Genomic DNA, 15,000 nt, shown 5'->3' with positions numbered 1-15,000 from the left:
ATATCTGCTCCTCCTATATATATTGTATATTCTATGTCATATACCTGCTCCTCCTATATATATTGTATATTCTATGTCATATACCTGCTCCTCCTATATATATATATTGTATGTTCTGTGTCATATATCTGCTTCTCCTGGATATATTGTATGTTCTATGTCATATATCTGCTCCTCCTATATATATTGTATATTCTATGTCATATATCTGCTCCTCCTATATATATTGTATGTTCTGTGTCATATATCTGCTTCTCCTGGATATATTGTATGTTCTATGTCATATATCTGCTCCTCCTATATATCTTGTATATTCTATGTCATATATCTGCTCCTCCTATATATATTGTATGTTCTATGTCATATATCTGCCCCTCCTATATATATTGTATATTCTATGTCATATATCTGCTCCTCCTATATATATATAGTATGTTCTATGTCATATATCTGCTCCTCCTATATATATTGTATATTCTATGTCATATATCTGCTCCTCCTATATATATTGTATGTTCTATGTCATATATCTGCTCCTCCTATATATATATTGTATGTTCTATGTCATATATCTGCTCCTCCTGGATATATATTGTATGTTCTATGTCATATATCTGCTCCTCCTGGATATATTGTATATTCTATGTCATATATCTGCTCCTCCTATATATATATTGTATGTTCTATGTCATATATCTGCCCCTCCTGGATATATTGTATGTTCTATGTCATATATCTGCTCCTCCTATATATATTGTACGTTCTATGTCATATATCTGCTCCTCCTGGATATATTGTATGTTCTATGTCATATATCTGCTCCTCCTATATATATTTTATGTTCTATGTCATATATCTCCTCCTCCTATATATATTGTATGTTCTATGTCATATATCTGCTCCTCCTATATATATATATATATTGTATGTTCTATGTCATATATCTGCTCCTCCTATATATTTTGTATGTTCTATGTCATATATCTCCTCCTCCTATATATATAGTATGTTCTATGTCATATATCTGCTCCTCCTATATATATTGTATATTCTATGTCATATATCTGCTCCTCCTATATATATTGTATATTCTATGTCATATATCTGCTCCTCCTATATATATTGTATATTCTATGTCATATATCTGCTCCTCCTATATATATTGTATATTCTATGTCATATATCTGCTCCTCCTATATATATTGTATATTCGATGTCATATATCTGCTCCTCCTATATATATTGTATGTTCTATGTCATATATCTGCTCCTCCTATATATATTGTATATTCTATGTCATATATCTGCTCCTCCTATATATATATTGTATGTTCTATGTCATATATCTGCCCCTCCTGGATATATTGTATGTTCTATGTCATATATCTGCTCCTCCTATATATATTGTATATTCTATGTCATATATCTGCTCCTCCTATATATATATTGTATGTTCTATGTCATATATCTGCTCCTCCTATATATATATATATTGTATGTTCTATGTCATATATCTGCTCCTCCTATATATATATTGTATATTCTATGTCATATATCTGCTCCTCCTGGATATATTGTATGTTCTATGTCATATATCAGCTCCTCCTAGATATATATTGTATATTCTATGTCATATATCTCCTCCTCCTATATATATAGTATGTTCTAAGTCATATATCTGCTCCTCCTACATATATTGTATATTCTATGTCATATATCTGCCCCTCCTGGATATATTGTATGTTCTATGTCATATACCTGCTCCTCCTATATATATTGTATGTTCTATGTCATATATCTGCTCCTCCTATATATATATATTGTATGTTCTATGTCATATATCTGCTCCTCCTATATATATATTGTATATTCTATGTCATATATCTGCTCCTCCTGGATATATTGTATGTTCTATGTCATATATCAGCTCCTCCTAGATATATATTGTATATTCTATGTCATATATCTCCTCCTCCTATATATATAGTATGTTCTAAGTCATATATCTGCTCCTCCTACATATATTGTATATTCTATGTCATATATCTGCCCCTCCTGGATATATTGTATGTTCTATGTCATATATCTGCTCCTCCTATATATATTGTATATTCTATGTCATATATCTGCTCCTCCTATATATATTGTATGTTCTATGTCATATATCTGCTCCTCCTATATATATATATTGTATGTTCTATGTCATATATCTGCTCCTCCTATATATATTGTATGTTCTATGTCATATATCTGCTCCTCCTATATATATTGTACGTTCTATGTCATATATCTGCCCCTCCTGGATATATTGTATGTTCTTTGTCATATATCTGCCCCTCCTATATATATTGTACGTTCTATGTCATATATCTGCCCCTCCTGGATATATTGTACGTTCTATGTCATATACCTGCTCCTCCTATATATATTGTATGTTCTATGTCATATACCTGCTCCTCCTATATATATATTGTATGTTCTGTGTCATATATCTGCTTCTCCTGGATATATTGTATGTTCTATGTCATATATCTGCTCCTCCTATATATATTGTATGTTCTATGTCATATATCTGCTCCTCCTATATATATATATATTGTATGTTCTTTGTCATATATCTGCCCCTCCTATATATATTGTATGTTCTATGTCATATATCTGCCCCTCCATGATATATTGTATGTTCTATGTCATATATCTGCTCCTCCTATATATATATTGTATGTTCTATGTCATATATCTGCTCCTCCTGGATATATTGTATGTTCTATGTCATATATCTGCTCCTCCTATATATATATTGTATGTTCTATGTCATATATCTGCTCCTCCTGGATATATTGTATGTTCTATGTCATATATCTTACGTCTCCTTTATGAGTTTTTATGACTGTTTTTTGTATCTCCCTCAGTCCCCCCAGAGGAGGTTGTATTTAAGGAATACGTAGCCGGAAGTTCAGCCACATGGGTTCATGGGGTGGAGTACCCGGTTACGTGCAGCGTCCTCAATGCCAAACCAGCTGCTACACTGATCATCACCAAGAGTACGTACCAGAACCAAGGTGGATAACAGTCATGTGACGGGCAGGGGTGACACTGATATCTTCTGGTTACACATAGGTGGGGTGGAGGTATCATCATCATCCAGCAGTCAGCCGGGATCCATCAACAAGTTAGAGAATACGGAGACAACAGCCATGTGAGTGTGAACTTCACCTATCATGTCTTAAAGGGGAAGTCCAGATAAAGCCAATCCCCAGATGGGTTAATAATCATGATCAGGACCCTCCCCCATACCTAAAATGAATGGGTAACTGCACTTTGTAGGGTGACTGAGCTTTTTCGTGGTAAACTCAGAATGTGGCCCCTTCTGCTGCTGGTTATTGGCCCCTCATCATCTTTAGGTGGTATGGAACTTGGGATTTGTTTGCTAGGACTGTTATGTCAGTGGAAGGTAAATCCCCCACAGCTTCTCATTACCAATATAGATAAGCTATAGGGCCCCCATGTATATAAACCCCATTATAGCCTTGAGGGTCTCTAGCATCTATAATATGTAGATATTGCATGAATTGATCTCTGAGTAAAGTTTTAGTGCAGTGCTTACAGGAGGAATCCTGAAGGAATTACTACAAGGGATTCAAGCACAACAAAGGGCACCACGATGGGCACCGCAGTGACCCCACCGACATCTCCTAGTATTAGTTTAGGTTTATTGTTACTATGATATGTAACTAGATCTGTTTGATATACGTCATATGGATAAACCAGGGTTAGACCGACAATCGGTTGATGTGTTGAGTGACCAGGCCCAAGTTTCTGGGCATCTGCCATATAAGGGGAATGGCTGGAAATGCTGGAATCTATGTGGATGAGGAGAGATATATGTATAATAACCACAGGTACCATTCTCTCCACTCACAGGGTCACCCCACAAAGTACCGACAATGGAAAACTACTGGTCTGCTCTGCGCTAAATCCGGCTCTTCAGACACCACTGACCGTGAGCTTCACCATGAATGTGCTGTGTGAGACAATGCTATACTGTACCCACCATACACTGTGCCCGCCGTACACTGTGCCCGCCGTACACTGTGCCCGCCGTACACTGTGCCCGCCGTACACTGTGCCCGCCGTACACTGTGCCCTCCGTGCACTGTGCCCGCCGTACACTGTGCCCGCCGTACACTGTGCCCATCTGTAGGATTATGTTTACAGCTTATCAGGCCCTAAGCTGGCCATAATGGACAATCAAGACGGTGAACCTGGGGTGTGGGGTGACCTTTGTGGTCACTTATCCCATCCATGTACCCACATTACACCTTAAGGAACATTCTGTAGCCCACATACATGTTAATCGTTTAGAGAAATCCATTAAAAAGCATTAAAGTCAATTGGGAGAATTAGTTTTCGGGTGCTCAGTTCCCAATTGACCTTTTCTTTTTTTTAGATGCACTGAACAGATAATTCTTTTACTTGATCAAACTGGAAAACAAGATGGCCGCTTCTATTGTGTTCACGCATAAGGGGCTTCATCTGCTGACGGTATATTTCTTTCTTTGTTTCCATAGTTCCCCCTGACCTCCCGACCATTCACGGTTACGAAGGTCCATCCGTAAAGTCTGAGGAAACCTTGAAGCTCAGCTGTACGTCCCATAGTGGGAATCCTTTGGCAACTCTGCAGTGGTTGAAGGTGAGTCTCCCGGGAGTCACTGTAGTCAGATTCACTCTTAAAGGGGTTCTCCACATTAGAAGGATCTCCTGATGGGAAGATGATGACAGGTGTCATGGTGCAGGGACCTCGATCGATCAGGAACAATCTGGAGGAACCTGTCAGTAAGTGTTCTATCTCCCTGCAGCGCCACCACAGGTGAAATAAAGTATTGCATGGTGTCTGTGTAATAGATGTTGGGGTCTGCAAGGTAAGAGATGCTCTATGTGGCTGCTCTGTGGTCTGGCTGATAGATGAGGGTCCGGAATTAGAGACCCCCCTCGATTATGTCAGGATGTCCTAAGAGGGGATTATAGATGGTTTTCTACACTGGACATTCTCTAAAAGCTCACTTCTTGTCTCCCCATGTTTTCTCTAGTATGACCCCTCCCCCCATGATCTTTGCTTCCATAATACAGACCAGGACATATCTGATTCTTCTCGTTTCTCATCTTATTCTTCTTTTGTCCAGAACGATGAGGTGGTGAACACCCGCTGGGAGACGGACAACAACAGACGACTCTCCAGAAGTTTCCTCAATATAAATGTCAAACCGGAACACAACCAGGCGGTCATCAGCTGCGAGGCCGTCAATCACGTGACGCCGGTGGTCCTCCGGGCCAGCATCACCCTCAATGTCCTCTGTGAGTCTCTGCTGGAGGGGGGGAGGGAGAGTGCGAAATGGAATAAGACCTGCCAAATCTGCACCACCTGTATAATACCAGGAGATATCATTAAATATAAATGTAACATAATAAGATGAGATATAATGTAACATAATACAATGGAATATAATATTACATAATACAATGGGATATAATATAATGTAACATAATACGATGGAATATAATATTACATAATACAATGGGATTTAATATGTTACATAATACGATGGAATATAATATAATATTACATAATACAATGGGATATAATATAATGTAACATAATAAGATGGAATATAATATTACATAATACAATGGGATTTAATGTTACATAATGCGATGGAATATAATATAATATTACATTATACAATGGGATATAATATAATGTAACATAATACAATGAAATATAATATAATATTACATAATACAATGAAATATAATATAATATTACATAATACAATGGGATTTAATATGTTACATAATACGATGGAATATAATATAATATTACATAATACAATGGGATATAATATAATGTAACATAATAAGATGGAATATAATATTACATAATACATTGGGATTTAATATGTTACATAATACGATGGAATATAATATTACATAATACAATGGGATTTAATATGTTACATAATACGATGGAATATAATATAATATTACATAATACAATGGGATATAATATAATGTAACATAATACAATGGAATATAATATAATATTACATAATACAATGAAATATAATATAATATTACATAATACAATGGAATATAATATAATATTACATAATACAATGGGATAGAAAATAATGTAACATAATATTTTGGAATATAATATAATGTGACATAATGGGATATAATATAACATACAATAGGATATAATATAACATAGTACAATAAGATATAATACATTGTGATATAATATAATTCAATTAGATATAATATGATATAATACAATAAGATATAATACATTGTCTATAATATAATACAATTAGATATAATATAATACATTGTGATATAATATAATACAATTAGATATAATATGATATAATACAATAAGATATAATACATTGTCTATAATATAATACAATTAGATATAATACATTGTGTTGTGATATAATATAATATATAATATACAATTAGATATAATATAATACATTGTGATATAATATAATACAATTAGATATTCATTGTGATATAATATAATATAATTAGATATAATATAATACATTGTGATATAATAAAATATAATACAATAAGATATAACACATTGTGATATAATATAATACAATTAGATATAATACTGTGATATAATACAATATGATATAATACAATAAGATATAATATAATACTGTGATATAATACAATACGATATAATATAATTTAATTGTGATATAATACAATACGATATAATATAATACAATTAGATATAATATAATGCATTGTGATATAATATACGGTAATACTGTGATATAATATAATACAATTAGATATAATATACATTGTGATATAATACAATACGATATAATATAATACAATAAGATATAATGTAATACATTTTGATATAATACAATACAATAAGATATACGGTAATATAATACTGTGATATAATATAATACAATTAGATATAATATACATTGTGATATAATACAATACGATATAATATAATACAATAAGATATAATGTAATACATTTTGATATAATACAATACAATAAGATATACGGTAATATAATACTGTGATATAATATAATACAATTAGATATAATATAATACATTGTGAAATAATAGAATACAATTAGATATAATATAGTACATTGTGATATAATATAATACAATTAGATATAATACATTGTGATATAATATAATACAATTAGATATGATACATTGTGATATAATATAATATATTTCGATATAATATAATACTGTGATATATAATATAATACAATTAGATATAATATAATGCATTGTGAAATTATAGAATACAATTAGATATAATAAAGTACATTGTTATATAATATATTAGATGTAAATTCTTCCTCAGAGATTTGCCCTTCCCGGTTTCATCAGGTCGTCTTGTATCTTGCAGTTCCGCTTTTCATCTTGATGTTTTTTCAAAGCAAATAAAGCGACAGCGCCCCCCAGACCTAACTGGGCCTGTGTTCATTCTAATGAATGGAAATATATTAAATCCTCCTTTTTTGGGGTGGGGGGTGTGAACTGCAGTATTACTGCCCCCATCACACAGCAGACCCTCTATTTAGCCCCAGTCTGGGGTGGATGAGGGTCACATGATCACACTCGTCTCATGTTGTTTTCTTGCTCTTAGTTCTTCCCACCAAAGTAACAATCCTGGGCACGTCCAGTGGTCCCGAGAACACAACCCTGTCCTTCTCCTGTTTCACTGCATCCAGTAATCCCCCCGTCTACATCCGCTGGTGGCTGGGGGCCGTAGAGCTGGAGGACACCGTGGTCACCATAACTGATGTGAGTAATGAGATATCTATTTATTATAGGAGAAAATAACAGTGACAGGGACCCCAAGTGACGATCACACGAGGCTTCTCCGGTTTTTATTTTAGCAAACAAAAAACATATAAAGTCATCAGACCCAGTAGTACAAAGTACAACATAAATCCTGTTCCTCCAAGTGCCAACTACACAATAACCTGCCCTCTCTATTCAGGGGGCTTACTACCAGCCACCAGGTGTTACACACTTACTATCAGCCGCCAGGTGTTACACACTTACTACCAGCCGCCAGGTGTTACACACTTACTACCAGCCTCCAGGTATTACACACTTGCTACCAGCCGCCATGGGGTTACACACTTGCTACCAGCCACCATGCGTTACACACTTGCTACCAGCCGCCATGTGTTAAACACTGACTACCAGCCGCCATGTGTTACACACTGACTACCAGCCGCCATGTGTTACACACTGACTACCAGCCGCCATGTGTTACACACTGACTACCAGCCGCCATGTGTTACACACTGACTACCAGCCGCCATGCGTTACACACTTGCTACCAGCCGCCATGTGTTACACACTTGCTACCAGCCACCATGCGTTACACACTTGCTACCAGCCGCCATGTGTTACACACTGACTACCAGCCGCCATGTGTTACACACTGACTACCAGCCGCCATGTGTTACACACTGACTACCAGCCGCCATGTGTTACACACTGACTACCAGCCGCCATGTGTTAGACATGTCGCATGTTCCTTCAAACATCAAAACTCCTACAACCATCAAAGTCTCATGTTCTCATAGGCCCAGCCTGGAGACTTACACCTTATCTTAAAGGGGTACTGCAGTGTAGTTCAATGTATCCCCTATCCAAAGGATAGGGCATAAGTGTCTGATCAAGGGGGGTCGATGGCTGGGACCCCGTGATCTCCGGACTTTCCTCGCGTACAGAGTGGAGGTCGGCACATGCCCTTCCTTAATCTCAATGGGAGATCTGGAGATACACAAGTACAGTGATCGGGTATCTCCGGCTCTTCCATAGAGATGAATGGAGCATGTGTGCTGAGCGTGAGGATAGCCAGATAGGGGATTAATTGTCCGACACTGCTGTATTCCATTTATAGCCCAGTATCCAGCTGTCTGCAGCACCTGTGCTGACTTCGACCCCACAGAAAAACTGTGATGGCCAGGAGGGGAATGAAAGGCCCAAAATCTGATTTTCCCCAAAGTCCTCAGAAGCTATGATCTGCTAGGGAATAATTTATACCTGGATTCCTCTTATCTCCGCCAGCATTCCCTTATCTAGTCTATCTATCTATCTCATATCTATCTATCTCATATCTATCTTTCTATCTCATATCTATCGCATATCTATCTATCGCATATCTATCTATCGCATATGTATCTATCGCATATCTATCTATCGCATATCTATCTATCGCATATCTATCTATCGCATATCTATCTATCGCATATCTATCTATCGCATATCTATCTATCGCATATCTATCTCCTATCTATCTCCTATCTATCGCATATCTATCTCCTATCTATCGCATATCTATCTATCGCATATCTATCGCTTATCTATCTATCTATCTATCGCATATCTATCGCATATCTATCTATCGCATATCTATCTATCGCATATCTATCTATCGCATATCTATCTATCGCATATCTATCTATCGCATATCTATCGCATATCTATCTATCGCATATCTATCTATCGCATATCTATCTATCTATCGCATATCTATCTATCTATCTATCGCATATCTATCTATCTATCTATCGCATATCTATCTATCTATCTATCGCATATCTATCTATCGCATATCTATCTATCTCATATCTATCTATCTCATATCTATCTATCTCATATCTATCTATCTCATATCTATCTATCTCATATCTATCTATCTCATATCTATCGCATATCTATCTATCTCATATCTATCTATCGCATATCTATCTATCGCATATCTATCTATCGCATATCTATCTATCGCATATCTATCGCATATCTATCTATCTATCGCATATCTATCTATCTATCTATCGCATATCTATCTATCTATCTATCGCATATCTATCTATCTCATATCTATCTATCTCATATCTATCTATCTCATATCTATCTATCTCATATCTATCGCATATCTATCTATCTATCGCATATCTATCTATCGCATATCTATCTATCGCATATCTATCTCCTATCTATCGCATATCTATCTCCTATCTATCGCATATCTATCTATCGCATATCTATCGCTTATCTATCTATCTATCTATCGCATATCTATCTATCGCATATCTATCTATCGCATATCTATCTATCGCATATCTATCTATCGCATATCTATCTATCGCATATCTATCTATCGCATATCTATCTATCGCATATCTATCGCATATCTATCTATCTATCGCATATCTATCTATCTATCTATCTATCGCATATCTATCTATCTATCTATCGCATATCTATCTATCGCATATCTATCTATCTCATATCTATCTATCTCATATCTATCTATCTCATATCTATCTATCTCATATCTATCTATCTCATATCTATCTATCTCATATCTATCTATCTCATATCTATCGCATATCTATCTATCTATCTCATATCTATCTATCGCATATCTATCGCATATCTATCTATCGCATATCTATCTATCGCATATCTATCGCATATCTATCTATCTATCGCATATCTATCTATCTCATATCTATCTATCTATCTATCTATCGCATATCTATCGCATATCTATCTATCGCATATCTATCGCATATCTATCTATCGCATATCTATCTATCGCATATCTATCGCATATCTATCTATCTATCGCATATCTATCTCATATCTATCGCATATATATCTATCTATCTCATATCTATCTATCTCATATCTATCGCATATCTATCTATCGCATATCTATCTATCGCATATCTATCTATCGCATATCTATCTATCGCATATCTATCTATCGCATATCTATCTATCGCATATCTATCTATCGCATATCTATCTATCGCATATCTATCTATCGCATATCTATCTATCGCATATCTATCTATCGCATATCTATCTATCGCATATCTATCTATCGCATATCTATCTATCGCATATCTAACTATCTCATATCTATCTATCTCATATCTATCGCATATCTATCTATCTCATATCTATCGCATATCTATCTATCGCATATCTATCTATCGCATATCTATCTATCTCATATCTATCTATCTCATATCTATCTATCGCATATCTATCTATCGCATATCTATCTATCGCATATCTATCTATCGCATATCTATCTATCGCATATCTATCTATCGCATATCTATCTATCGCATATCTATCGCATATCTATCTATCTATCGCATATCTATCTCATATCTATCGCATATATATCTATCTATCTCATATCTATCTATCTCATATCTATCGCATATCTATCTATCGCATATCTATCTATCGCATATCTATCTATCGCATATCTATCTATCGCATATCTATCTATCGCATATCTATCTATCGCATATCTATCTATCGCATATCTATCTATCGCATATCTATCTATCGCATATCTATCTATCGCATATCTATCTATCGCATATCTATCTATCGCATATCTATCTATCGCATATCTATCGCATATCTAACTATCTCATATCTATCTATCTCATATCTATCGCATATCTATCTATCTCATATCTATCGCATATCTATCTATCGCATATCTATCTATCTCATATCTATCTATCTCATATCTATCTATCGCATATCTATCTATCGCATATCTATCTATCGCATATCTATCTATCTCATATCTATCATTCTATCCATCCCTCTCGGTATTTTCTTTCCAGTCCACTCATGGAGGGAAGATGACGATGTCCAATATGACCGCTCTGGTCCAGAGGGAACACAATGGGATGTCTCTGACCTGCGAGGCGTTTAATGAGGCTCTTCTCTACACCAAAGCGAGCAGCGTCCAGCTCAGCGTTCAGTGTAAGTCGTGTATCGGGGGCGCAGGGTCTGTACGGTGTCTGGTAGCATCTGTCGCGGTTTGTTTCAGAGATTTAATGTTCTTCATCTATATAATACGGCAGAGAAGGATAGAAAGGTTCTGGCTCAGACAGGCTGGTTGCTATGGACATGCCACATGACAACCCCATGGAACTGTAGCGTATCCATAGCAACTAAACACTACTGAGCTCACTCTTGGAATGTTTCTGTGGTGATGACACGGACCAGGGTGGGGGTTGTGGTGGTCTCTGGTCAGTCACACCAGGCTGGACCACTACAAGGGTAGGGCATTGATCAGGTGACACAGTGGGACCCGAGGACATAGGGAGACATCTTACTAACCCAATTCTTAAGGGGTTAATACAACTTGATTAACAGATCCTCCTCAGAAGATCTGGATTGAGGCTCCTCCCTTGGACACTCGTTTTCGGGCCGGAACACGTGTGAAGATGACCTGCCTGTCCAGTGGGGGCCACCCAGGGCCCCGACTCACCTGGCTTAAGGTACAAAGATCTGGAGAAGCTTTACTTGACTGACTCCATGTTGTGGGGGGGGGTTGGACTTTTTCAAATTTTTCACCAAAATTGTTCTATTTAAATGTTCAGGATAAGAAAACAGTGTCCGAGGGGCGGACGATATCTGCAGGGAAGATTGTTTCCAGAGAGATCACCATTGAAACCGCGCCGAGTGACAACCAGGCAACCTACCGCTGCAACGCCACCAACGATGGGAAGACCATACTGACCGCCACCACCAAGCTCCACATCCAGTGTGAGTCACCGGGGTCTCCATATGGGGTCACCCTACTGGGAATAGTAAGGGGTATCTGTGGCATCATGAGGAGGGCAGCACCATGAGGTGGGACGGGCAACAATCATGGATTCTTCACTAGTTGTTGGGTCCATTGACAAACAAAAGAAGAGGTTCTGCAGCACTTTGTACAGGCCCATGAGCCCTATAGGTATGGATTATTACTGATATATCACTATAAACGTAATGTCCCTCATCCACCACTCAGGGGCGCCTCATTTTGGATCGGACCCTAATATTCTCCTGGGCTTGAGGCCCCCAAACTGGGTGCATGTAGGATCCAGCTGAATAAAACCCCTATGTGGATGGGGAGGGGTGCACGACTAATGGGGTACCACTCCCCATACAGACAATGCAAAAAACAAAAATAGTCAGCACCTCCACATGGTATGCTTGGGGGATTGGTGCCCTATTAGCTTGTACTCCTTTATTAATGTCTGGGGTGCCGCAGCCAAGATCACAGGGGTCCCCAGCGGCGGGACCCCCGCAATCAGACCTCTTATCCCCTATCCTTTGGATAGAAGATAAGATGTCTAGGGGGCGGAGTACTCCTTTAGGCCTGGGAGAGATGAGTGAATAGAATATTAGAGTCCCCGAGTGGTAAATGGGGGACACGTTTTTAAAAGATGACCCAAGAGCATGAAATTTCCATGTATAGTTTATATCAGTAATGCAGTTTACAATGGGTCGTCTCTATGGGGTTTATTGACTGTGTTGGTTTCATGGATTGTTTTCTTCTTATTCAGTTCCTCCAATTGACATCAAAATAATTAACCCACCCAAACATTATAAACGTGGGAGCACCATCACCTTGGAGTGCAGGACCGGCAGCAGTAACCCCGAATCAACAATATCCTGGATCAAGGATGGAGTCATGTGAGTAGAATAAGCTTCATATTATATACATTTGGACCCAACTAACCTACCACCCACCCAACCAATCTACCCCCAATTTACCCATACTACCACCTAACCAAACACCTGACTGATCACCCAACAACCTAGCCAACCAGCCATACAACCGACCACTTAACAACCGACTGACCACTTGACCAACCTATCACTCAAAAAATCAACCAACCTAATTTCCAACCGACCACTTAACCAATCACCTGACAAGATAACCAACTGTCCACCCAATCAGTCCGACACTTGACTTACCACCCAACAAACCAACCAACCAGCCCTCCAACCAACCTACCACCCAGCAACCAGCCAATCACCCAAAGAACCAAGCAACAAAGCCACCATCCACACAGCTAACCACCCAAACAACCTCCCAACTAAACTCCCAAATAACCACCTGACCACTTACCCAACAAACCAAAAGGCCACACAACCAATTACACAAACAAACAGTGAAGCAACCCAACCAACAATACCCATCACCCAATCAACCAAACATCTGACCCTCCACCCAACACACCAGCAACCAACAATCCTGCCAACCAACCAACTAATAAAATGGCTTCCCTCTTTATCAGTTTGAAAGGAAGAGACCTGGGGATGAGGAATGTAGAATATGGTGGGAAGTCGACCTCCAGCAGCGTCACACTAACAGTGTCTTCTGCAGACAACGCCAAGCGCGTCTCCTGTGAGGCCTACAGCGTGGCCTTGAGTGAGACCGTCAACACCTTCTATAAGCTGAGTGTTCTGTGTAAGTACCTAAGATACGTGGAGGGAGAGAGAAAGAGATGCAGGGGGCGCTCCCTGAAACAGTATATTCACTGATGTGCACCCTCCACCACACCAATCAGTGAAATACCAACCTTAGGAGGGCCGCACTGAAACTTGTGCAGCCCTTACATCGTGGATGATGACCTTTATATGAGTTGCAGCTCTCCCGCCGGCATCGGACTTCTATGTTAGAAGTCGATAGGAAATGCAGGGAAACAATGGAAAAAAAGCCGGGCTAATGGAGGCGCTGCTCAGATGCCGAATTGGCGGAGAGACTCAGGCGGTACAGGATAATGAATTATATTAATCATCTAAGGACAACGCGTTTCAGCATCTGCTGATGCCTTCCTCAGGTCCACTTAACAGTTCCCAAACTTCATTGGTGTTCAGTGAGGGACAACTGGTTATCGATCCTGGTAGCGTCTGTACCGCTGCAGACTCCAGTCTGCAGCGGTACAGACGCTACCAGGTTTGATAATCAGTTGTCCCTCACTGAACACCAATGAAGTTTGGGAACTGTTAAGTGGACCTGAGGAAGGCATCAGCAGATGCCGAAACGCGTTGTCCTTAGATCATTAATAAAATTCGCTATCCTGTACTGCCTGAGT

The 15,000-nt window shown here is 38.0% G+C and overlaps 1 protein-coding gene across 2 annotated transcripts in view; it reads left to right on the top strand.

Annotated features, from left to right (window-relative positions):
* The window catches only part of NPHS1 (NPHS1 adhesion molecule, nephrin), a gene marked incomplete at its 5' end in the record, with an annotated part of 65,824 nt that overhangs the window by 8,388 nt on the left and 42,436 nt on the right, over positions 1 to 15,000 (top strand). For both annotated transcript variants that reach the window (XM_056551480.1, XM_056551479.1), the window contains 11 exon segments: positions 2,913 to 3,044; positions 3,121 to 3,199; positions 3,925 to 4,028; positions 4,572 to 4,693; positions 5,184 to 5,355; positions 7,707 to 7,864; positions 11,746 to 11,887; positions 12,284 to 12,408; positions 12,511 to 12,676; positions 13,462 to 13,591; positions 14,200 to 14,372. In XM_056551480.1, coding sequence (XP_056407455.1) covers positions 2,913 to 3,044; positions 3,121 to 3,199; positions 3,925 to 4,028; positions 4,572 to 4,693; positions 5,184 to 5,355; positions 7,707 to 7,864; positions 11,746 to 11,887; positions 12,284 to 12,408; positions 12,511 to 12,676; positions 13,462 to 13,591; positions 14,200 to 14,372 — 1,503 coding nt within the window.

Source organism: Hyla sarda, unplaced genomic scaffold, assembly GCF_029499605.1.
Source record: "Hyla sarda isolate aHylSar1 unplaced genomic scaffold, aHylSar1.hap1 scaffold_1059, whole genome shotgun sequence".
NCBI classification, from domain to species: Eukaryota; Metazoa; Chordata; class Amphibia; order Anura; family Hylidae; genus Hyla; species Hyla sarda.
Note: the sequence above shows the minus strand (reverse complement) of the source record. Positions and strands in the feature narration are given on the sequence as shown.